Source organism: Dama dama, chromosome 5, assembly GCF_033118175.1.
Source record: "Dama dama isolate Ldn47 chromosome 5, ASM3311817v1, whole genome shotgun sequence".
NCBI classification, from domain to species: domain Eukaryota; kingdom Metazoa; phylum Chordata; class Mammalia; order Artiodactyla; family Cervidae; genus Dama; species Dama dama.
Window position 1 is genome coordinate 27,814,242 of NC_083685.1, and position 25,442 is coordinate 27,839,683.

The following is a 25,442-nucleotide window of genomic DNA, read 5'->3' on the forward strand; positions in this document are numbered from 1 at the left end:
CCAAAACAGGCAAACAGAAAGCCAGGGGCAGCACCTCACCTCCCTACACCTCCCACGTGCAAGGACGCCCGCCCAGGTGCGCGCGGAGGGGCGGGGAGGGGCGCGGCCTCCCAGCTCCCTCCCCCAAGGGGCGGGGTAAGGGCGGGGCGGGCCTGTGGGGTGGGGCCGGAGGCGGGGCGGTGGGGCCAGGCTGAAGAGGCAGAGCGCGGCCTGGGCGGGGCCAGGAGGGGGCGGGCCCGGGGCGGGGCGGGGCTCGCGTCGGCTCCGCTGAAGCGCCCACTTCCTCTGGCGCCGGCTGCCTGACGGAAGTACGTCAGTTGTTATCCGCTCGGGGCGCCGCTGCCACCGCCGCCTCACGAGCCCCGGCGCCTCAGCCCCGGTCAGCGCCCCGCCCGCCTGCCCGCCTGTCGGGCCTCAGCCCAGCCTTCGCCCGCCGCCAGTCGCGCATGGGGCGTGCCCTCGGGGCCGCGGCCGAGGGCCGCTGAGCGCCGGCCGCCCCGCCGATGCGCGCGGCCTCCCGCGCCGGGGCGCCCAGGCCGCGCAGGGCCCGGGGCTGAGGCTACCCGCGCGGCATGTCCGGCCCGACCCGCCGCCCGCCGCCGCCCAGGGCCCGAGTCCGCGCGGACCGCAACAAGCCCGGCGGGGCCGAGTAGCGCAGCGGCAGCGGAGCGGGAGCCCGACGGCGCGGCCGCAAGGTCACCGCGCGCCATGGAGGCCAAGGTCCGCCAGAGCCGGCGCTCGCGCGCGCAGCGGGACCGTGGCCGGCGCCGGGAGGCGGCCCGCGACGCCCGCGACCAGAGCGCGTCGTCGGGGGATGAGCCTGAGCCCGGGCCCGGCAAGGAGAACACGGGCCTGCCCCGCGCGCCCCCGCCCCGCGCCGCCGCCGCGCGCCCCCCGCGCCGCCGCCGCCGCGAGTCCAGCTCGCAGGAGGAAGAGGTCATCGACGGCTTCGCCATCGCCAGCTTCAGCACGCTGGAGGCCTTGGAGGTAGGTGGGCCCCCGCGAGCATGCTGCCGCGGAGTCGCGAGAGAGAAGCCCCTGGGGCATGGGCACACCCACCCCCGTAGGTCTCCCAGGGCTGCATGGGCCCCAAGCGCCTAGAGGGTTGCTCCGGGAGGACCCGGCCCCCTGCGGGGGGTGCGGGCCTGTTGGTGTTTTAAGGAGCTGGGGAGAAAAATCTCTAAATTATACTGTCCAAACTGGGGACTGCCTGGCTACTCAGTCTTTTTTCAATTGTGTTTATGTTGCCAAAATATCACTTGATTCGGTTCAGGATGTGCTAGGGAGGTGAGCACTGCTGAACTTGCATGGAGGCCGTGATAAAATGGATACTTGAGGGTTCTTCCTGTTCTCCTCCTCCCTCTCCTCGAGGTTTCTGTTCACACGCGGAGAGGGAGGGTCATATTTTAGCCCCTTCTGTCTGCCACCTCTGTGTGCTGCGTGGTTATTAGGATGGCAGAAAATATTGCTTGTCTGGTTGAGTTATTGTGGACAATATTTGTTGAGCAAATAACGTCCCTTCTCGCCTGAAACCAAGTGAGTGGAGAAGGAAATGAATGCTGTCAGAGCTGGCAAGTGCACTGGTCGGGAGCTCTTGTCTCCTAGAACTGGCCTGGGTAGGAATGCTGCCTGGCCTGGGAGTCCTGTGAGCCCCAGTCAGCTAGCCAGCCCCTTTACCCTCCAGGGACCCTCGACAGCACTTATTTCGGGGGACCAGCGTCTGTGGGGTTTGGGGTCCCAGGAAATGCTTAGTTAACAGTTCCTCTTTTCTGAGAAGTTGGGGGCCAGTGGCCTAGGGCTCCCCAGTCTCAGAAGCTAAGCTTTGGGGGAGAGGAAGTTCCCACACTGCAGGTCTCTGCAGTGGTCCCCTTTCCAGGGTTGCCCCGCCTCTGTAGAGAGCCTCAGGGTCAGGTGCTGGCAGCCAGGGACAGGTGGCCCGGGAACAGGTTTGCCACTTTTTGTCTGGACGCATGGATGCACTTGTGTCAGAGCCTGTGCTAACACCGCCCCAGGTCCCCTGTTGTGCTCATCTGGGAAGCCTGGGATGGCTCCTGGGCCTAGGGGTCCTCAGCTAACACCCTCTGTCGGGGTGTGGTGGTGCAGGCCTAGGCTCTGTCCTGGGGAAGGGAGGCCCCAGGGCTGAGTTTTCAAGCCAGGTCCTGCCCTGCGGCCTGTAAGAGTGGATACACCACCCACCTTCCAGATGCGGAACCGCCCTGTCAGGTGGGGTAAAGACAAAAACGCTTACTGTTGCCTCCAGGGCCCTGCACCCCATCAGCTGGCCTCTGCCACCTGACATCCTCTCACACCGGCGCGTCAGCCCCTTGCAGGTTCTGCCTCAGGGCCTCTGAACTTGCTGTTCCCACTCTCTGGGCTCTTCGGCGCCTTCCTGTCTCAGTGCAAATGGCACTCAGAGAGGCTGTCTCTGGGCATGGCCTGAAGCAGCATCCCTTCCCCCCAAGCTGTGCATCTCCCCTTGTTATTTCACACAGTCTTTGCCGCCAGTTCCCACTCTTTCTGAAGCTGTCTGCTGTTTTGACGCTCCAGAACTTGTAGCTGAAGGAGAGCAGGCACCGAGCCTGTGTGTTTCCACTGAGGGTCTTCGTGCCCCCATGTTCTTGGAGTGAACCAGTGAGAGGAGAAACAGGCTCAGGGAGGCTGCACCTACTCAGTATCCCACACACTGCCTGCACTCCCTGCACCCCAGGGTACACCCCTGGCTGTACCCCTCCTGCCTCAGGGGACACACAGTGTGAGGGGACTTCTGCCGGCTCAGACCAGCCCCAGCCAGGTCATGGTGAGACTGAGCTTGCTTTCTGCTTGGCATTCACGCAGCCGCATCACGCCGGGCCGCTCCACACACCTTTCTCTGCCCTTCTGAGCCAGGGAGGGGTCTGCCTGTCTTGGAAAGTACGGGGCTTCTGAACAAGTCAGAACTTCTAGATCAGCCCGCTTGTTTGGCCTCATTTCTTGCTAAAGCGTAGTGGTTTTCCCCCAGAGTTCAGATAATTCATAATAAGGCTGATAGTCACAGCACGCAGCAAACGAGTACTCCCTCTACCAGGTGCTGTTCTGAACCTGCTTGTCCCCATTGCATACATGGGGACACTGAGGCCCGTCGCCTGCCGTGTCAGGACCTCGGTGTGCCCCATCTTGAAGTTCTGCCAAGCCCTCGCGAGTCTGTCTTGGCCTCTATGTGGATGCAAGCTGCCACCCTTGGAGCATAACCTAATGTCAGGTGTGGGGGCCTGTGCAGAGTGCCAGTGTCCCTCGGGGCCTCCTTATCTTTGTCCTGAGGATGCAGGCCCCCACCCCAGTCTCTCCAGGCTCCCTATCCCTCTATGTCCTGGGAAGGCCCCCTCCACCCTGTGTCCTGGGCAGGTCCTAGGCCCCCTCACCCTCAACCCCATGTCCCTGTGTCTGCTCCAGAGGAAGGCTGACACAGGTGCCTGCCTCTGGGGCAACTGAGAAGATCACTGGCCACCTCTGTTAAGTGCCGTGGACCCAGCAGGCGCTCCATAATGTGGCAGGGGTGTTGTCGACTGAGGAGGGGCCCCAAGTCTGTCTGGCTCAGGACATGGACACAGTCTTGGGAGTAGGGTTATCTCCACTGGAATCCAATGTCTGAGCTGAGAGTGTGCAGAAGTCATGGTCTGGGCACGGGGTCGCACACCTAAGCCCTCGTCCCCTATCAGCTTTCCGGTTTTCCATTTATCCAGGTGGGGACAGTGAGCAGATTGCCATGGGATAGGGGCCCTGTGGTTGGGGTGGCACAGGACATCTTTTTCCCAGGGCTTTCCCTCAGGGCAGCCGGCCCTTGCCCTCCATGTTCCTCCATGTTCTTGAGGTCTGGAGAGAGCGTTTGGCACTAGAACCACTCTTCTGGTTTGGCATCCATATGATTCTTTGTTCGTTTGCTTTTCAAACAGCAAAACACTTTTACCTGGTTCAAGTAACTTTTTATGAAAAGGTATATTTTGAAAAAAGTTAACACCAGACTCAGTCTTCTTCAGTAACTCCTGTCCCCAGCTCCTGGCCTTTTCAGAGTATGTTATGCAGCTATAACCACACTTGTAGTCTTGTGACTCTCCTTTTTGCAGGAGGAAAAGGTTATTTGCCACATCTGTACATATGTCTGGGACGTGTGTACCCGGGAATAGAGATGGAAAGGAAAACACCCAAAGTTATAGCTGTGGTCACAGGCGACTTCCTTTCTCTAATTCTCTGTTTCTTACGTTTTGATCAACACGTGTAGCTTTTATAATCCACAAAACATACACCCTGAAGCCGTTCGTGACCTGCTCCACATAGAGTTGTGCTTGAGAAACCCTGCTCCTGCCTCTGGCACATCGGCAGGTGGACAGTGGTGTGTGGGCAGCTGATCCTGGCCCGGCCCCACTGCTCCCAGCCTTTGGAGCCGTCCAGGGGCTCGCTGTGTGTTTCCCCCGAAAATAATGGAACCCTTCCCAGCTTGGGATGTGGGCCTTATGCCCACTGAGGGGTGGGTTCAGGCCTGGACATGAACCCGTGGGGGTGGGGGAGTCAGTGAAGGTTGCCAGGACACCCCCTTTCCTGGGCCACATTGGGGAGGGTCAGTGGTGGTGATCGCTCTGCGAGTCAGGTTCAGTCCCCCCTTGGGGCAGAGAGCTCGAGGTCTGTGCTGGCTCGGTGCTCAAGGCCAGGCGTGTGGGGAACTGGGATGTAGCCCCCACAGCCCATGGACAGAAGCCCATGCTGTTGGTTAACCTGGGGGGCCATGTGCCCAGCCTGGCTCTCAGACGGGGGTAGTCAGGGCTGAGAATATACAGATGATTGGGCGCTGTGAGGAGAGCCAGCAGCCAGAGAAGCCTTCAGCATGGAAAACATCCAAGTCTCCAGGCCAGAGCACCTCCTTCAGGCTGCCTTTTGCTCTTCAGATGGGGAATCTGAGGCCTGTTGGGGAGAGCGGGGGGCTTTGCCTGCAGTCATAGGCTGGAGATGTGGTGCCGAGCTTGGAACCTGCCTAGGATGTGTTAGGCTGCTCCCCCTGCCCCTGCTCCGCTAGGGCCCACAGCTCGTTGTGTGGTGCACAGCCTCCAAGGGGAACCCTGGCAGCCAGGGAAAGCAAAGCCACCACATGGCCCCTCGGCCCACCTGGGTGTCCACCAGCCCAGGGCAGCACTGGTTTTGCTAATCATGGGGTGGGAGGGGCTCTGGGTCCAGCCTCAGTCAGGCCTGGCATCTCTGCACCATCACCATCTCCTGTCGTGGGGGAGACAAGCTTTGTGGGAGCAGTTTTGACAATAGCAGCTGCTGAGCGCCTGTCTTGAGGACTTCCCTGTCCTCACACACCCACTTTGTAGAGAAGCAGCTGAGGCCTGGGGAGGCCAAATCCCTGCCCAGGATCTGCCCGCCACGGTCCCAGGCCACAGAAATCACAGATCTTCCCCTGAACTTGGCTGCATTTTTCAGACACTCTTTGGGAAGAAGCTGAGCTTAAGCAGAGGGTGGTCCTGCCCAACATCTGAAGGGTCAGCCTTTTCGTGGGCTGCAGGAGCGATGCTGTGGCCGGGGCCGGCTGCCTGACCTCTGCGGAAGGGCTGACCCCCCCTGAGCACTGTGGAGATTGGCGCCGGACTGCAGAGCCTAAGGCTGCACCGGGCTTCGAGGGCTCAGCTGCGTCCCCCAGTATCACCCCATGTCCATCTCAGGAAGTAAGGTCACAGGGGAACACTGGTGACACACAGCAATGGTGGCAGCCAAAGTCCTGATGGACGGTGGCCTTGTCTCTGCTGGTCAGCGTGTTACCTTCACCTGCCCCCGAGCACAGGGTGAGGGTCTTGAGCCCCCCGTGGGGCCGGGCCATTTCCTGAGCTCCCTTATGCCTGCTCACTCCCTTGTTCCCCCATGACTGGGGCTTGTGTGCATGGCACTTGTGGCCTCAGTGCCTCTGGGGCTTCCCTGTCTGTCTCACCTACACTGTGCCCAGCCCCAGTGAAGGCCACGTGGACCTGATGACGGAGAGGGTGGTGGGCACCTGTCACCACTCCCACCCTCTCCTGAGCACCTGGAGGCTGTGCTGTGCCTGGGGGAGAGCGTGGCAGAGAAAGGGTTCCACGGCCTGGTGCCTTCCTTTCCCGCTAGTCAAGTTTGCCTGGGAGGGGCGGTAGCCTGGGTTGTGGGGGGCTTCTCCGTGGCAGCTGCAGCGGCTTTCTCTCTGCCCTTGTTCTGGTTTCTGGGCCGTGTGTGCACGTTTGCGCTGTCGGGAGGGTGGGGGTCCGCAGCCCAGGTACGTGTACGCAGCGAATTCTGTTCAGGTGGGCAGTTCGCTGCCTTCTGGAGGAAGGGTGCTGGAGTCTGGAAGCCACCCCCACGGTGGGCGTGGGGGTCACCGAGCTGGGGGCAGCCGAGTGAGAGCAGCGGCACATGCTGAGACACCCTGAGCCGTGTGGTTCACGCCCTCGGTGAGGAGCCCTGGGAGTTGGGGGTCCTCCGCACGTGGGGAGACTGAAGCATTCACCTGGCCTCTCATCTGGGGCAGAAGTCCAGCTGGACGGGGGCCAGGCCCAGCTGCCTGCTGTGGTCACACTTCCTGGGCCGTGCTCCCTGCCCGCACCTCTCTGCCAGGAGCCCCTTTCTGTGCACCTTTGGTGACTGGGAATCTGCTGCCCCGAGGACACATCCCCAGGTGCGGTCTTCATGAGGCCTCTGGGGAGCCAGGCCACTGCCCGTTCAGAGGTTTCCAACACTGTGGGTCGCATCACTGAACCGTGGCCTCCCTCACCCAGCCCTCGGCAACCCCTCTTGCCTGGACTGTTGCTTGGAATGGTCTCTCGCTGCTCTCAGTCACTGGGACCCAGGCAGTGGTGGCCCCGAGGCAGGCCTCGCAAGGCTCGAGTGGGTCTCCCAGGCCTCTGGAAGCGACTGCTGGCCAGCAGGGAGGGCTCTGACCCGTCCTTGCCCTCCTGACTCATTGAGCACTGGCTGTGTCTTGTGCCCCGCGCCAGCTGTGGGCTTGGCTCCAGGCAGAGGAGGCGGACAGGTAACTAGACTCGCAAGAGACTGGAAGGAGGTAACGGGCTGTGATGACAGCATCTGCCATGAAGGCAAGGCAGGTGCTGGGGAGGAGCTGAGGCGGGTGGGGCTTGCAGGTTGAGAGGCCATGGAAGGTCTGTGAGGCCAGGAGGTGCGTGCGCGGTGACCGGTCACCGAGGTCATCTGAGATGCTTTCTCCTTCCGGGAGCTGGAATCTGAGACCTTCGTGGAATCAAGTGCTTTGGAGAATTAGGACAAATGTGGTATTTGGTTCCAGTTCGGTGTGGAGAATCTTCTAGGACCCTGATTTGCCACAGTAGTTCTGGAAATAAATCTCACTGAGTTTCCCGTTTTGTTTAGCTCACCAGGACTTCATGTGTGTGTGGGAGGAAAGCTGGTTTGGATCCTGGTGTGCACGTGGGGTTGGGGTGTGGGGGTGGCCCGCTGTGCGTGTGTGTATGTGGGAGGGACCTTGACCTGGGGGAGCGTCTCCAGTGGCCCCAGCTCTGCTTCTTCCTTGGAACAGATGTTTAGGGCGGTCACTGCCCTCTGGACTCTGCACGGAGCTGCACATGTTGACCTGGCAGCTTGTGCTGTGGGGAGCAGAGCAGGCATCTGTGCACGGCACCTGTGTGACCCTGTCAGGGGGCCCCCATTTATGTGCCATTGCCAGGGAAGTGCTGGGGGCCCAGAGCACGGCCCAGTCAGTGGTGATGCCGAAAATCACAGCAACAGGAACGACAGCAGTCAGGGCCTTGGTTCACCTCACCCTCCCAGCATCCCCTACAGCAGGTACGTGCTGTTCCCATTTTCTCCTCAGTTTTCCCCTCTGAAAACTCGCGAGTTAAGTCACTTCTTGAATCTGCGTGGCTGGCAAGTAGCAGAGCAGGATGGGAGCCAGGCACAGGACCTGGGTCTGTGCTGTACCACGGAGGGGGAGGGGGCTGGGGGTGGAGGCTCTGTAGCCAGAGAGCGGCAGGGCTCCCACCTGTCCAGCCTGGGCTTCACCGCTCTGGTCCAGGGCTGCGTGTCTGACCACCCTGCCTTTCCTTTCCTCTGGAGGGAGGGCCTTCACAATTTCACACTGAGTCAAGAGTTGGGCCTGTGGGGATCAGGTTCCTGGTGGGACTTCCAGACCAGCCCCCATAGGAGCCCCGGCCCTGTGTGGCCATCAGCCATGTTCTGAATCCTCTCTCCCTGCCCTGTCCCACTGGTTGCCCCAGATCTGACGTATTCTGCCACCTTAGGTGCCTGGCAGCTGCCACTCTGCCTGCAGACACTCTCCAGCCTTGGGGGAGGGCGGGGGTGTTCCTGGTCCTGGCCCCAGGTCTCCCGCCTCTCATGAGAGCCAGTCCCCACAGGGACCCATGGGCTCTGCCATGATCCCATCTCTTACTTGCCCTCACGTACCACAGCTATCCCATCTGGCCCCCAAGCTCGGCACTGTGTGCTGATCCTCAGACCCTGGCAGGCCCCTGGCCAATGCTTTTCCCACATTCCACTCAGCCTGCCCTCACCTCAGTCTTGGCTCCACCTGCAGCCCCAGTGAGGATTTGTCAGACAGGAATGCTCATAGACTCATCTGGATAAAGCCAAGGGCCCCTGACTCCTGAGATCACATCTCTGCCTGACCCAGATTCCCCAGGGGTCCCCTGTCTGCTGTCCATGGAATGAACCCATGTTCCCCTCAAGGTCTGGCCCTGCCTCCCTCCTCACCTCGGGCCCTGCACCCAAGGAGCGCTGCTGCAGGACCCTGCCCAGCTCTCATCATCTCCCAGGGGCAAGCTCAGGATGCTTCTTCTGAGGCCCTCCTGTCAGCTGGGGTGGCCCTGTGCCTGCTCTGGGCCTCACTTTCCTCATCTAGGGGTGATAAGATGGAAGTACCTACTAGCCGTCCTGTACCTCCCTATCTCTTCTCTGAGCTTGTTTTTCTTCATCCCCCACCCACACAGAACACGAGCATGAGATGGTTCAGCAGCAGCCGCCCTGGCCACTCCCCCGCTGGGCTGGGCTGCAGCTGTGCAGATTCCAGGGCCAGAGGGGGAGCTCCCAGGACCACAAGCTTGAGAGGAGCTGTGGCAGTCCTGGTTGAGCATGGGATGCACTGTCTGGCTGTGGAGGAGCGGGTGCTGAGCCTCCGGGGGCGGGGCTCATGGCCTGAGGGGTCCTGAGCAGAGACTAACCTTATGTCATTGTCAGAACGGTGGTTAGTGACCATCAAATCCCAGTGTAGTGCAGGTCTGAGGGTCGGACCCGGTCACGGGGTGGGGGCACCCACACATGGACATGGTGTTGGGTGGTGGCTCAAGCAGATCCACTGGGCACAGATCTGGGCAGGTGGCTGTCTTTGTCCACCTCCACGCCACCTCATCTACCAGGCGCTTCCGGTTTCCCCAGACCTCTGTCTGCGTCGTCAGTCATCTCTCTGGCTCGTCTTCAGCCACAGGGTGGGTGGGTCTGCATGTTCTGTTTCCAGGTGACTCTTCTCTGTCCTGACGGCAGGGGCTCAGTTAGTGGATATGGGAAGAGATGGGTATCTTCACAGGGCCTGGGAGGGGCTCCCTGCTCATGTGCCAGGAGCTGGGCCTGGGAGGCACTGGCTGAGGCTGCTGGAGCCGGGCTCCTGACTCCCTGCCCTTGACCATTTGCCCTCCAGCCGAGCCCACGTCAGCAGGTGCTCAGTGCCCCGCGCTCACTGTGGGCGGGTGCTCGGGGTAGGGCCCTGAGGAGCAGCACAGTGGGACCAGGATGCAACGAGGCAGGTCCTGGAAGCTTCCAGAGCAGCGGAGGTGTCAGTGAGGTCTTCAGGAAACAGCCCTCAAGGGCAAGGGGACCCTCAGGGATGCCTTGCCTAGAGAGTCAGCATAGTGGGTGTGGGGCTGGGGCAGTGTGGGTGTGACATAGGCGGGGGACGGGTCAGGGAGGAGGTTCTGACCGGGTGGCGCAGCTGGAGGGGAGACTGGACCTGGCCCCACAGAACAGCTGGGCCAGTTCCAAGTGCAGCGCCTGAGCCCAGACAGGTCCCCGGCCGGGGCCCGAGGTGCCTGTGGCCTTCCGGCACCTGGAGCAGGGCCCGGGGCGGGGGTTAGGGCAGGTGGAGGACCCTCTCAGCCCCCCATTTGGTCCCCTGCTCCCTGTGTGGGCGGGGAGGGGCTCTAGCAAAGCCTGTCTAAATGGAGGCAGATCTTCTTGTCATGGTTCACAAGGCTTTCCTTCCCTGTTTCTCTAGGACTTTCCTGACTTTGGCACTTAAGTCCCATGGCTCCAGAACCCTCTTAGTCCCAGGCAGACATGGAGAGTTGGTCACTTGGGGGTTGGGGGCATCGGATGCTGGTGGGCAGTGCAGAAGCTAACTGCTTTCTGGGTGGGGGGCGGGGAAGGGGTTACCTCCTGGGGAAAGACCCTGGCAGTAAGCCACGGGCTCCCCCAGTCACTGGGAGGAAGCAGCTGCACGTGGAGTCTCTGCCCCAGGGTGTGAACCACAGCCTAGAGGAGCAGGGTGGAGAGGCTGCGATGTGACTGAGGTAAGCGGGTGCCGGAGTGTTGAGCTGAAACTTGTGGGTGAGGGGCAGTGAGCCATGTGCATGCCAGGGCACAGGAAGCAGCTGGGCCAAGGCCCTGGGGCAGACGAGCTCTGATGGGAGATGGCAGCCTGCCAGGTGAGCGGGGTGAGGCTCTGAAGGTAGGATGGGTGGGGCCCACACTCAGACTGCAGGCAGGTGGGATTTGACCCCAACTCCTGGACCCACGGAGAGCAGGTGCCTGAAACAGGAGTCGGGGAGCGCTGCTGGGGCCCTCAAGTCCAGGAGGTTCTGGGAGACAGGCAACTTCAGCCACCCCAGTGCCCTGGCCCTGTCCCAGGGTGACATGGCCATCCCACAGGGCCTCCCTCCAGGAAGTGAAGGGGCAGGTGGCGGGGGGAGGCAGTGGTGAGGCCTCAGGTGGGCCGTCCACGGGGGCCGTTTGCACTCTCGCCCTGCTGAGGGGGCAGCGAGAGTTGTCCACGTTTGGTGAGGAGGGGTGAGCTCTGTGGAGTTGGGGCCCAGGTATTGGGGAACAGACCCCAAGGTGGTTCACAGAGTGTGGAAGGGGGAGAGAGGTGGCCACGCCTTTGCCTGCAGAGTCTGCGGCCTGGAAGGGCCTGATCCACTTGGGAGCAGGCAGCCTCGGCCCCCAGCGAGGGGAACAATTCAGAGTCTGTGTTTGCCAGTTTAATTACTTTTATCTCTTCATGGTTTACTGAAGCACGGTTTGAAATTTTATTGGTGCTGCATAGTATCAATATTTAGGGGAGTTAAAAATAGTCACACGAAATTGCTACAAGAAAATCTAATCTTTGATTTCATAGCAGCTCCCCCTCACCCCAGTGGTCCAGGGAGGGTCTAAGGGCCTGGTCAATCGGGGACTTCACTGCCAGGCCATTGCCTCAGGCGGCCAGGGGTTGTACACTTCCGTGCCCAGCAGTACCCGCTCTGAGGGCCCCCTGCGTGCGGGTGAGCGTGCCGGCATCTACATGGCCGCATCTGCCCATGTGTGCTCGCAGGTGCGGCCTGGAGCCTCCATGCTGACTGAGGGCTACCTGGACACCCCACCCTGGGTCTCCTCACTTGTCACCTCTAGTGATGGCAAGAGCTGGCCACTCCCCGGGGCTGGCTGGAGGCTCCTGGGTTGCTGGTGGACATGACCCCAGACCCTGGAGCACTGGAGTTCGTCCTGGCTCACCATGCATTGTCACAACCTTGGCAGTGCCTCATTGCCCCGTTTGTACTCGGAAGCACTTGTAGTACAAGCATTGTGGGCCTGAAGAGTGGCTCCAGAAGCAGCTGTGGGTAAAACCCCCGCAGGCCTGGGCACAGCTGCTGCTCCAATCTCCAGAGGAGGAAATTGAGGCCAGCAGAGCAGTGACCCTGTGTGTGCCCAGGCATGGCTAAGCCTTTTAAAGGGGCCCAGGCAACCCCCCTCCACCGCAGGACTGGGGCCTCACAGGCGAGGGCGGCCCCAGCCCTGGGCACCAGTGGCAGGGCTGGCTCGTGCACACCAGCTACACGCATAGAACAGAAGCCCGGGTAGCTCTGGGAGCACTCTCAGGGCAGTGACTCGCTGTGGGAGCGGCGTCTGGCCCCCGGTGAGCCCTGCTCCAGAGAAGTCCTGCTGAGATAGCAAATTTCCTTCCAGGAGAGGAAACTGGCAGGGCCGTTGGCTTTAGAGTTCATCCTCTCGAACCTTCAGGCGGGAAATGCTGTGGGCCTCTCTTGGAGCCAGGACATGTGTGGCAGAAGGCCTCCTGCCTGTGGAAGCCGGGGAGCTTTGTACAGGGCCCACGCCAGGTGCATGGCAACTTGGTCAGGGCAGGCGGCTTTCCCGCTCCCCCACTCCTTCCAGACGCAGAAGGTCCTGTCCTGGGGCCCCACGTGCCACTGTGGGCTGTGGCCGGGTTGGAGCTGGACTGAGTCCAGTCCGGGGGAGAGAGGCACTGGTGTTTCAAGTTTTCTGACAATCTAGTTGTAGTTTAAGAAAAAATTACAGAAAAAGTGACAAGTTAGAACAATTCGTGGTTGACAAATGTGTCCTTTTTACCACGTGAACGATGCGGTGGCCCGATGTGTCTGGAGAGATGACCTAGAGTTTTCCTGAGGCCCTTCCAGAGCCTGCCGAGGTGCTGGGGCTAGTGGCAGGGGGAGGGAGGGGTCCCGGCCCGGAGAGGGTGGGGTCCCGGAGGAGGTTCTATCTGCAGCACCCACCGCATAAGTCACCCCCATGCTTGCTTCCCTTCCCTGTCTGTCCAGCCCATTTTGTCTCCTTGGTTCCACAAATGCTTGTTAGAAAGACAGATCCCCCCCCCCCCCATGTGACCCCTTAGGGCAGGTTGCCTCTGCAGGTTTCATGGTTGGTGGTGGACCGTCCACACATTCTCTCCCTTTGCTCAGACTTCTGTCACAGGCAGCCCTGTTCTCTCTCTCTGGGGCTCAGACGTGAGAGCTCAGAGGTTATCCCCTGGACCAGAAACAGCCTTTGTAACTTCGGCCATGTAGGTCAAAAGTGGCCTTGGATGGCCCTAAGAAGGCTCTTGAGGTGGGAGCTTGCTCCTTCCTCCCTGTGAGAGCTCAGCCCACAGTGACGCATGAGGTGCACACCTCAGGATCAGGCCACACAGGGGCAGGAGGCTTACTCTTTCCAGAATGAAGTGGTCCACGGGAGGGTGGGGAGAGAAAGCTTGCCACTTTCTGTGTCAACAAGAAAGTCACAGCGCCCGTGTTGGGAAGGGGCGGGGCTCCAAGGGATGGGAGATTGGGCCCAGGGGCCCGCTCAGCGCAGCTGCAGTGTCCTGCGTGGGGACTCCGCCCCAGCCTCCTGTCCCCGCTGCGGGATCTGGGTGTGCATGTGCACACCTGTGGGGGGTGGGGGAGAGGCCTCAAAGCCCCGCCTCCCCATACCTGTGGGCCCTTTAGGTGGCGTCTGCCCATGCCTCCTGTGTTGTCGAGTGCTGCGTCAGCCTGGCCACAGGTGCTCGGTCAGACGGGAGGGTGTGTGGACGAGGTTGCATTTCCATCTGTAGACTGAGTGTGGCAGGCATCTCCCTGCATGTGGGCCAGCCCAGTCCCGTCTGCCGAAGACCTACGTGGGACAAAAGCCCCGCCCTGCCCTGAGGAAGCCTTCTGAGTGGGGTTATGGCCTTTTCCACCTTCAGATGGGAGGCTGGGGGGAGATTCTGAGGGGACAGACCTGCAGCCTGGCGCCGGTGGACAGGTGGGGGTTCTGGGGGCCTCGCTGCTTTCCAGGGCCTGGGTGGGAACAGTTGGGTGACCAGGAATCTCTCTGGACTTCTCTGGGCCTTGGCCTCTGTCTGTAAAGGGGTTGGCATTCATGTGTCATGGGCACGCCAGGAGTCCATATTTATTGAGTACCCTGTGTGTGGGAAGCGAGCTGTTGTGTTCACCAGTGCTTTCTGTCAGTGGAGGCACAGCATCAGTGTTGTTCCCCAGGGAAGCCCGTGGCCATATGCAGGGCCAGCTGCTGACTGCTGTCAGATGTCAGAGCCTTCCTCTTGGCCTCCCTCCTGTCCCCAGGAGACAGGCATGCACCTCTGAAGTGGCTCCTTCCCTTCCACTTCCTTGTCTGCATTAGCCTTCTCTCCTTTTGGGAGTCGTGACAACTCGCCTGATGGGCCGGCTCCCTCCTGATCTTACCATAGGTGCCTGGAGCCGAGCTGGCATACAGTTGGCGCTCACTGCCACTGTAATGAGTTGGCCTGATTCCTATGGGAGGGGTAGGCATGGGAAGTCCTGGGATCAGCAGGGACTCTTGTCAGCAGGGCATGAGTTGGGGAGTAGCCCCTTCCGACTGAGACAAGCTGGTGCCCTGGGGGGTTCCAGAGGCGGCTGCAAAAGTGCAGGTGACATGTGGGTGTCTCTGGGGTCTGATAGCCCAGAGTGTGAGCATGGGAAGGGGGCTGTTCTGCACCCAGCAAGTCTGGGTCCCCCTTGCCACTCAGGCAGAATCTGCCTTTGGAACTTTGGTCAGATCCACAACTGTGGGCCTGGCAGGTCATCAGTGGGGACCTGAGTTCCAGGCTGATAGGACTGCTGCGTGGCATGGTGTCTGACCTCATGGATGTCCCAGGACAGGTGCCCCACCTGTGGCCCCACGGCTCAGCTGACCTTTAGGAGCCCCCATCCCCACTGGGACACCATCCCTCTCTCTTCCTGATACCCCTGAGTTGACATTGAGGATAGGGCAGGGGCGTGCAGGAAGGTGAGTGTGCCAGCGCTTGGTGAGGGGGCAGGCGTCACAGGGTGCAGCATGCTTCCTCTTGAGAGGCTATGAATGGCATTTCACTCCCCACATCCTCCTCGAGCTCCAAGTCTGTGTGCCTGTGGGTTTGGGCCTGGGAGAGAGGAGGGATCTGCTACTGCCGCAGTGTGCAGCCACGGAACTGGGTGGTCAGTCAGGCTGAAGTTGGACATGGTTGCTCCCGGCCGGGCCATGGGTCACATCGGACAGGGCAGTCAGGGTGCTTCTGTGTCTGGAGGAACAGCTCCAGTCTGGTTGGCCTCATTGGCACCCCTGGTGAATTCTGGAAAGTGTGGGTCCCAGTCACTGGGTGGGAAGAGGGACATGGGGAGTCTTCTTGAGGTGGCTGCGGACCCTGAATTGGAGGACCCCACCCGGCAAGCACACCTCCAGTTTCCTGCCTCCAGTCCAGGGGACCAGAGCAGACTGGGACCTTGTCCTTCCTGCCACCCGCTTACATGCCTGGGGACACTTCTTGCAGGGCTGTGGGATAAAGTCACCATTGCGCTCATTCAGGCTTTCCTCCCCACCTCCTCCCTGGACAAATGCTCTTGGAGTCTGCTGAGCCCCTTGTTGGCTTTTCCTTGCCTCTCTCTTCAGCAGCCCAGTGGTGCTGGAGCCATCTCCAGCCTCTGTGGGTGCCAGCAAGAGGCACCTCACCTGCTAGTACATGTCAGTGCCAGGCCCTCCTGGGTTCCGGGCACGTGGGCAGGGCTGTGTGTGTTTTGGGGGGGCGGGGCGGGGCGGGGCGTCTAGACCTCTGCATAGCAGGAGCTGTGCAGGCTGTGCAGAGGCTTGATGGGATGTGAGACCACACTGTCATCAGCATCAGTGTAGCACATGCTTGTTAAACACCCACTGTGTGTCAGGCTCAGCTCCAGGCACTGGGTACAGATGTGAGCAGGGCTGGCCCACCTCTCTGCTCTAGGGCTGGATCTGGGGTCACTCACTGAAGCCCTGCACGCCTGGCTGAGATGGAGACTGCTTTCCCAGGTCAGCTCCCATCCGGTCAGGATGCCAGGCTGCAGGGAATTTGGGCTGATAGACCCACGGGTGGCTCAGGACCAGAGGAGGAGGCTGCTGGAGTTGCAACATCTCTGCCTTTGGCCAGCTACTGTGGTAATGGCCCTCAGCCCAGGGCTCACCCTGGTCTCAGACTGGGAATCCAAGGGTTACTCCCAGGATGGGCCATGTCTCACAGAGGCCAGCACGGCCACCAGTCTCAGTGCCTGCTTCCTGTGAGTTTGGTCGAGACTTCACACTAGGCCGGGGATCAGGGCACGCTATTACTGGCTGGGCTCCTTGGGAAACACCCCAGTCTTCTTCCCCAAACCCCCAGTCCTGACAGGCCCGCCCATACTCATCTGACCCATCTGTGCCCTACCCGTCCCTCCATCTCCCTTCACTCCCCTCACGCGGCCCTCCCAGGGTGGGAGGCTCCTTCGCAAGCTTAGAGTGGTAGCCTGACAGCCCGCTGTGAGGGCGGCGTGGGCTGCGGCCCCTCCAGGTGGGTGCTGTCACGTGCCCAGGGCCCCACCTTTGGCACAACATAGTCTCTCGTGGTGTCACAGGTGGGATAGCTAACACTCGGAACCATGTGTCACCACCGATTAACTGGCTTTGTTCTTCCTCACCCCGCAGAAGGACATGGCCCTGAAGCCACACGAGCGGAAGGAGAAGTGGGAACGCCGCCTTGTCAAGAAGCCCCGGGAGGCAGAGAACTGCCCATCTGCAGAGCCAAGTGAGAACGGGCGGCCCCTGGAGGCAGGCAGCTCTGAGCAGGACCTGGAGACCCCCTGTGACCGAGGGAAGAAGAAGGTCCCTCTGCAGCCCACCAAGCAGGTGAGCCCCGGGCCCCTCCCACTCAGAGCCATGGGCTCTGTGCCCTCTGCCCCCGGGCAGCCTATGGGCCACACCAGCACCTGGACACCACCCATCGGCAGCTGGGCCTCCCTGGCAACGTGCTCCGTCGTTGTCGGGGGTGGGGTATGGGGCACACGTGGACTAGGGCCAGGGGCGCCCATCCGCCGGAAGTCTAAGGGTCCTGAATAGAGGCAAGAGACACCTCGGGTGGGTCACAGCCAGAGAGAGGCCACACCAGGCCAGGAACTGGGGGCTGGGGGGTTCTTGGCTCAGGCGGGACGGGAGGGTGCACCGCTGATAGGCTGGCCCCGTTTCCCCATTGCGTCTGTCAGGCTCCGCCGACTACAGGGTGTCCAGCGTGTCTGTAATGCGTGGGGTCCAGGCTCATTGCTGGGTGCTCTCCATGTGCTAAACTTATACGAAGCGCAGTGTCTGCAAGACGAGGGGAGTCACATCACTTCTGTTTGGTGGTCTAGGCGCAAGGAGCAGCCCCGCTGGGAGCGGGCCCTCAGTGGGGGGTGATCCTTGCTGTTACCCAGAGCCCAGCTGGCATGGGGCAGGGAGACTGGGGCCAGGGGCTTATCTCCCAGAGTGCAGGGTTCTGTCCTAGGTGTCGGCTCAGCACTGCAGCTGCTTTCCTCTTCAGGGACTCACTGGTTTGCGCCTTCTTTTCAGAGAGGGGGTTCTTCTCGGTGTTTCACACTCCACTTTCAACTCCCTTGGGGATTGGAATGCTGGTGAGGGGCAGCATGTCTCAGGGACCCGGGCTGGATGGGGGGTCTGCAGACACACCTGCCCAGGTGGACACGTGCTCTTTCTTCCATGCAGGTGTGCTCCCCAGAAGGGGGGCCGCTCCCAGCCAACCACTGGGACCAGAACGGCCCGGCCCAGCGCCAGCAGCAGCTCCAGCCCAGCCAGCCCCAGGGGTCACTCCCAGCCCCGTGTCAGCGCTGCCAGCCCCGTCGGGCTTCCCCGGACCCCGGGCAGCCCTGCCAGCCCCAGCGGCCACTCACGGGTCAGCGCAGCTGGCCCCAGCGGTCACTTCTGGGCCCAAGACAGCCCTGCCAGCCCCGGCGGTCACTTCTGGGCCCAGGTCAGCCCTGCCGGCCCCAGCAGCTGCTTCCAGCCCCAGATCAGCCCTGCCGGCCCCAGCGGTCACTCCCAGCTCAGCCCCACCAGCCGCGTTGGGCACTAGCCCCCAGGCAGCGTTTCCGGCGCCTGCGCTCCCTCCTGGCCCCATGGCAGCGCTGCCGGCCCCTACGGTCTATCCTGGCCCCGTGTTACCTCTGTCGACCCCTACGGTCCATCCTGGCCCCATGGCACCGCTGCCGGCCCCTGCGGTCCATCCTGGTCCCATGCCACGTCTGTCGGTCCCTGCTGGCCCTCTGGCACCGCTGCTGGCCCGTGCGGTCAGGGGTGGGCCCGTGTTTCCGCGGCCAGCCCAACAGGGCATCCTCAGGACAGCGGTGCCGGCCCCTTCGATCACTGCTAGCCCAGTGTCAGCGGTGTCAGCCCCCCCAGTCGCTCCTCATGCTGCGTCCACGTCGCCGGCCCACCAGCTCACACTCAGGCCAGTGCTGCTGCCCCCGGCGGGCGTTCCTAGCCCCATCCCAGCCCCGAAGATCCCTCCTGGGCCAGCCCAGCCGCCCCCGGCGGTCACTGCTTGGTCTCAATCATTCCCAGCAGTTAGTTGAAGCCCCAGAGCAGCTTGGCCCCCCCAAACCTTCACTTCTGGGCCCTGGACAGCCGTGCCAACAAAAGCGGCCACTCATGGACCCAGAACAGCCTCACCCGCCCAAGCGGCCACTCTTGGGCCCAGAACAGCCCTGCCGACGAAAGCGGCCACTCTTGGGCCCAGAGCAGCCCTGCCAGCCCCTGCGGTCACTTTTGGGCCCGAGCCAGCCCTGCAAGCCCCAGCCGTTACTCCCCTTACCTGAGCGCCCCTCACTTCTGGGTCGGCCAGCTCCACCCCGCCGGCCTCTCCTGGGGCCCCCGAGCCAGCCACGGCAGTCCCTGCTGAATCTGGTGCGGGCCCATCAGCCCCAGCTCTCCCTCCTGGCCCCGGGCCAACCCTGCCAGCCCCTGAGGTCACGACGGACTCGATCCTCCACCCCTGCGGTGGCCCGCCAGGCCCCGTCCGTGAGCCCTGGAGCCTGACACCTGTTTTCCCAGACCACCCCAGGTGTGGCTCTGCTGAGCCGGGCCAAGGCCCCCCTTACCCTGCAGCCTGAGATGTGTTGTCAGACTGGTCAGAGGCCTTCTCCAGACAGGCCAGGCTGTTTGTGGTTGGAAGCTAAGGCTCAGCAGAGGCGGGAATCCCCTTCAGGGCCGCCACCAATCTGAGGCCCCCCTGTGCCAGGAAGAGAGGAAAGAACCTCAGCACCTTCCCACCTCCCACATTCTCACCCCCACCATGCCCACTGCGTTGTGACATGCACGCCTCCAGGAGAGGGAACACAGCTACCCCCAAGGGCTCAGGCTTGGGGTTGGGGGTGGGTGATCCTTCAGCATCTCTCTGTGCCTCTAAAGTGCCCACGTGTCCTTCAGTGTTGGAGTTCCATGCCCAGGTGTACTGTTCAGAGAGTGAGTGTGTGCATGTACGCGATGTGTGGTCTGCAAGTGTGCACGTGTCCGTGGAGAGAGAGTGTGTCTGTGTGTGAGATTTTGGGAGGTGTGCCAGCTGTAGGGCTTGCCCTCCTTGGGCCCCGCTCCATCTGGCCAGTGTGCATTCCCCACGCCCCTCACCAGGCACTAAGTGGGCACAAGCAGAGCCAGGCCCGGGCCCCTGCTTGCCTGCCCTCTGGCCAAGGGTCGTGTTTGTCCAGCTCCAGGGTCCTGTGACGTGGAGAGGGCCTGAAGGATGCTCAGGGCCATCCATGGTTGAGTAGGGTCTGCTGGTGCCAAGGAGGGTTGCCTCGGGAGTCTGTTTCCACCCTGGTGGCTGGGCAGTGAGGCGGAAGGCAGAGTCTCCCACCCACCCACCCCCAGCTTTGGGCCAAGAAAGCCTGCAGGGCCAAGGCCATTCCCAGAATGTCCGCTCCCAGCCTCCTACTGGTCCCCTACAGCTTTCTGGCTCCTGGCCCCCCAGGACGTTCCCCGTCAGGACCTCACACTACAAGGCTTTCTCTGCCGCACCCCCACCCCGCCACCAGACCCACGTCTGCACTCAAGGGTCATCCACCCTTTGCCCCTGGAGTCCCGGCACAGGTGGGAGAGCAGCGTCGGCCACCAGGGCTCAGTGCTGTGTGCGCTCGTCTCACGCGGCTGTGATGGCCACTTGTAGCAGTGACCTGGTTCCTGAAGGCCACAGACACACACCCTGCCCCTCACACCCCACCCCACCCCACCCCGGTTTCCAGGCTCAAGCCTTCCTCCCTGCTTGGTTGTGAAGACCCTGACACCCAGAGCAGGGCCTGCAGATACCTGGTCTCCCTCCCAGAAACATGGGACATATTTTTCTGATTAAAGAAAATAAAAAGTGCTGTGCCATTATTTTTATAATAGCATCAGTGTTTGTAATTTAACATAGTATGTGTCGTATGGAAAGTGATTTATTCCAACAAGTGGTTTTCTGCACATCTGGACTTGCCTCTTGTTTATTCCATTTCAGCTGAGCTGCAGGAGAGCAGCCAGGGGAGGGGGTGCCCAGGCAGGGGGGCGCCTGGCCCGGACGTGGCTCACCATGCCACATGGTGTGGGCCTGGGGGCTGCAGCTCGCCGTAATGACCCTCCACGCCCTCCTGGCACCCTACTTAATGGACCAGCTCCTCCTGTCCTGTTTCTTGGAGCCCCACCGGGGTCTTTTTCTCCATGCCACTGAAGGTGCTTCTGAGATCTTGTCATCAACTCCCACTATCCCGTTGTTCACAGAGGGTGGCCTTGCCACCCTCCCACTACCCTGAACTCTCAACCCAGGTGCAGTCTGAGCATCTCTGCCTCCAGGCCCTGTGCCTGTTCTTGTCTGGGCGTGTCTCGGGCGGGGCAGGCCAGGAGTGGACAATTGGTCGCCACCTTTCTAGGCCTTTGTGCTCTGGGAATGTTGGCTGCAGTACTTAGGTGCCACTTAGTGGCTGAAACACATCTCTTGGGGGCACCATCTCTGATGGCAGGAGAGGGGTGGGAAAGAGGGCTGAGCCCACCCCGCCGTGGGTAAACTCTGTGGTGGGTGGGGGTGGGGGCTGTCCCTTGTGTGATCACTGCTGAAGAAGGGACTTGGGTTCCATCCAGACCTAGCGGGGCTCTCTAACCCCCACATGACTGTGGTCACCGTTGGCCTCAGGTTCAAAGTGCCAGGACCCTGAGGGATGTGCGTTTGGGCGAGGCATCCACTGGCCATAGAGGGGACTGGATCACATGCGTCGTGTCCTGGGGGACCCATGTTGCCATGAAAAAATATAGGTGGTCCAGTGTGGCCAGATCTGTCTTTCTGAGAACAATGGGAAACCTGGGTTTTTCTGTGGATTCAGTGGTTTTTTTCAAACATTGGTGGCTAATTCTAATTTGATGACTCATCTTGCTGGCCAAAGGGTACAGCTGTGTGGGCTCTGCATGGCCTGCTGGCAGAGGTTTGGGCCCTGGCAGTTGTACTGGCCCTGAAGCCAAGGGTGTGCGATGTGGCCCACCTCGTCGTGGGGAGAATGGGGCAGCCTGGCCTGATGGGTGGAGTTGGGGTCTTTGAGGGGGGTGCTGCCTTGCGGGTCTGGGGAGGCCCTGTGCTGCCCCGGGGAGCCCTCGGATGGAGACTGGAGCCTGAGCACAGTGCTCTACTGGGGCCTCTCCTCTGGACCGTGCGGCCCACCTCCCCTTCTGCAGACTGGGCTGTGGGGCGGGGACATGTGCCTCCTGTACGGGAGCCCCTGATGCGACGCCTGGTCACCATTAATCCTGTGATGTGTGATGGCGGTTGTGGTTTTACTGTCAGGTTGAGTAAGGGGTGGTCTGTCCAAAAGCAACAGAGATGAAACTTACTAAACAAGACCCCTTGGGATCCACCCAGTGGGTGGGGAAGGGCATGAGCACGGGTGACCCCGATGAGTTCGCAGGCTTCCAGCCCTCTAAGGGGATCGCACGCCACCTCCAGCGTCCACCGGGACACCTGGTCCAGGCTGGCGGTTTCCTGGAGGAGATTGCTTGTTGGCTGCCGTGAACGGGGCTTCCCTGTGTGTGCGTGCACAGCTCTCTTGAGCACAGAGGTGCTCCCCAGGTGAGCGCCTAGTCATTCCCCATGAGTTCTGCTCCTTCACGTGGGGGACGCCCTGGGGAGGATAGGCCCCTGGACCAGCCACTCACTGCACAAGGACTTTGTCAGCACCTAAAGCTCCAGGCACACGATGCATCTTGACCAAGGCAGATCACCCTGCCCCAGGGAGCTTGTGATCAGGCAGACATGGAATGTGACGCAGTCCCTTAATGTATCATGCTGAGACACTTGGCTGGGCAGGGGAGCTGGTGGCCCGCCTCCTCCAGCCAGAGGCTACACTGACCACAGAACATCCCTAGCAGCTCACCAGGGCGGGAGCTGGGGCATCTGAGGAAGATGATGTCCGTGTCTAGCCACCTGCCCTTGCCTGAGGGGCCTGACATGAAGCCTGTTCTGGGGGTGGGACTAGAGGGGCTTGAGACTGAGGGGGCACCACCCAAACTCCTGGGGGGGTCCCAGGTGCCTTGATAAAAGGCAGGTTCTGACTCTGCAGAAGCTTAGAGCAGCTCCCTTTGCTGGGACTGTGATGGGAGCCACACTAAAAAAGAAACAAAATTAACCCTAACATATTTTAACTCCGTATACCGTTAGCACTGTGTATCCACGGATGCAGAGGGCTGACTGGGGCTGCATCATTTTATATAAAGGACTTGAGCATCTGTGGGGTTCTGGTATCTGTAGGGGGCTCCTGGGGGGCTTCGCCAGTGGCTCAGCGGTAATCAACCTCCCATGGACACCAAAGGACGACTGTATTCTAAGTAGTATCATTTCAATATGTAGTCAGTATGAAAATTAACAGTGGAATATTCTGTTTTATTTTTATACCAAGTCTTGGAAAGGCAGCGCATTTCTTCCTCATGCAGCCCTTTCTCAGTTGGCCTCAGACTAGCCCAGTGTGGCTCAGAGGCAGAAAGGTGTCTTTCCCAAGTTCACTGTCTCCTCACACTTGCCACTCTTGTTGGTTTTCTCATTCTTGCACTCAGCCAGCCCTTGGTTTGAACCCCCACCACTGGGCCGCAAAGCCAAGCACCTGTCAGCCTAAAATCTCCCCTGTGAGTATCAGGTCTGTGTATCCAGGGCCAATACCCTCCACCCCAGAAGCCACAGCCCCCTCACTGAGCTAGCCCGAGCAAGAACAGCTCCAGAGCTTTCTTCACTTCAGTGGGGAGCTCGGCATCTGCCCCAGGGATTGGGCCAGGAATAGGGAGCCATCTTCCACTGCCCACTTCCCCACCCAGGCCAGCCCTTTGCTTCCACTTCCTAACTCTCCTTCTGAACAGCATTTCATTAGAAAATTAGGGTGGAAGTAAGAATTCACCATATAGAATGCACCTAATAGGGTGCAACCAAAGCAGTGTTCAGAGTGAGACCTCTAGCTTTGGTGCTTATGTTGGAAAAGAAGACGAGTTCAAGATGAGTGACCTGAAGAAGCTACAAGAGCAAGAGTGTCATATGGAAGAAAGGGAGGAGTCCGAACAAGAGCATAATTAATGATCAAGAAAGCAAGCAATAGAGAAAATGAACAAAACCAAAAATTGTTTCCTAGAAAGCATCAACAAAATTGAGAACTCCCCCGTACTTAGGTTGATCAAGCAAAAAGGAACACGAATTACCAACATCAGGAACTAAAATGGAAATACCACTGCAGGTGCTACAGACATTGAAAGAATGGGACATAAACAATTTTATCCCAGTAATTGAAAAACTTAGCTGAGAACAAAGTTTTTGAAAAATACAACTTACCAAAACAAGACTTAAGATGAAATGTCCCATCATTCCCTCGTTGAGTCCTATCTGACTCTTTGCGACCCTATGAACTGTAACCCACCAGGCTCCTCTGTCCTACACTGTCTCCCAGAGTTTGCGCAAATTCATGTTCGTTGAGTTAGTGGTGCTGTCTAACCGTCTCATACTCTGCCGTCCCCCTCCTCCTGCCTTCAGTCTTTCCCAGCATCAGGGTCTTTTCCCATGAGTCGGCTCTTCACATTAGGTGGCCAAAGTATTGGAGCTTCAGCATCAGTCCTTCCGATGAATATTCGGGGTTGATTTCCTTTAGGATTGACTGGTTTGATCTCCCTGAAGTCCAAGGGACTCTCGAGTCTTTTCCAGCACCACAATCCGAAAGCATCAGTTCTTCAGTGCTCAGCCTTCTTTGTGTTACAATTCTCACATCCGTACAGGACTACTGGAAAACTGTAGCTTTGATTATATGGACCTTTGTTGACAAAATGATGTCTCTGCTTTTTAATACAGTCTAGGTTTGTAATAGCATAGCTAGGAGGAAGCATCTTTAAATTTCATGGCTGTAGTCACCATCCACAGTGATTTTGGAGCCCAAGAACATAAAATCTCTGCTTCCACTTTTTTCCCTTCTATTTGCCATGAAGTGATGGGACCGGATGCCATGATCTTAGTTTTTTGAACATTGAGTTTCAAGCCACTCTCCTCTTTCACTCTCATCAAGAGGCTCTTTAGTTCCTTTTCACTTTCTGCCATTAGACTGGTATCATCTGCATATCTTAGGTTGTTGATATTTCTCCCAGCTTCATTCCAGCTTGTGATTCATCAAGCCCGGCATTTCGCATGATGTACTTTGCATAGAAGTTAAATAAGCAGAGAGACAGTATACAGCCCTGTCATACTCTTTACCACTGAGTCCCCAGGGAAGCCCTAAGATGAAATAGATGATCTGAATAGTCATGTGTCTGTTAAAGAAACTGACTCTGTAAACTGGATGTCCGTGTCTACCCCTCACTGCCAGCCCACCACCTCTTACCAGCAAAGAAAAGCTGACCTTTCACAGCCGGCACTGTCCCCAGTGACCACACCTGTGAGGCAGTGTATTGCTAGTACCATTTTTTAGAGGAGGATACTGAAGCCAAAGAAAAAAAGCATCTGAATAACTTGTGCGAGACAAGCAGGGAAAGTGATGGAGCCAGGGTTCAAACCAGGTGGCTCAGCTCCAGAATCTGTGCCCTTGACCCTGACCTTTCTCTGGAAGACAGCCAGCTCCAGTCTTCCTGCCTGTCTGCAGGTGGTGAGGTTCCTCGAAGGGGCCCATTTGAGCACTCCCTTCCCTTGCTGAAAGCACCCTGGAAGTTCCCCTCCAACCCTCAGGAAGTCTTGGTTCCTGGACGTGCCCCACAAGGGCCTTTGTGGTCTGAGTTCTCCCTCCTCCCCGACCTGCTTGCCTTCTGGCTCATTAACCGCCCCTCCTCTGCTCCCATGCCCCTCTCTTGGGCTCACCCCTCTGCAGTGTGGTGATTGCCCGTTTCTTATCTGCACCCCCGAGCAGGCCTGGTAACCCCGAGCCTGGCAGAGGGCTGGGCCCCAAACGCTTGGTCAACACAGGGAGTGAGAGCAGGGCAGAGTTCTGGACGCAATCCACATGGCCTGTCTGTGCTGCCCACCATCACGTCGGTCTGCCGGGCCCATGTTTGCCAGTGTAGGAGTTTTCTAATCACAAGGTTTCATACTGGGCTTGGTAGAGTCCTTCCAGAATATTCCCTCGCCCTCTGGAAGATGAATGTCGTGATGGGGAATAAGCTCTGACACCTGCTGGCTGTGTGGCCTT

At 59.8% G+C, this 25,442-nt stretch overlaps 1 protein-coding gene across 30 annotated transcripts in view; it reads left to right on the forward strand.

Annotated features, from left to right (window-relative positions):
- Positions 1-557: 557 nt before the first annotated feature.
- Positions 558-25,442, forward strand: part of FBRSL1 (fibrosin like 1) — an 83,703-nt gene continuing 58,818 nt past the window's right edge. For 10 of the 30 annotated variants that reach the window (XM_061142190.1, XM_061142191.1, XM_061142169.1 and 7 more), the window contains exons 1-2: positions 575-987; positions 16,447-16,647. In XM_061142190.1, coding sequence (XP_060998173.1) covers positions 709-987; positions 16,447-16,647 — 480 coding nt within the window. In that variant the 5' untranslated portion in view covers positions 575-708. Of the gene's footprint in view, positions 988-16,446; positions 16,648-17,496; positions 20,151-25,442 lie in introns of those variants that run through there. The other 20 variants (XM_061142179.1, XM_061142196.1, XM_061142176.1 and 17 more) reach the window with 6 other exon arrangements.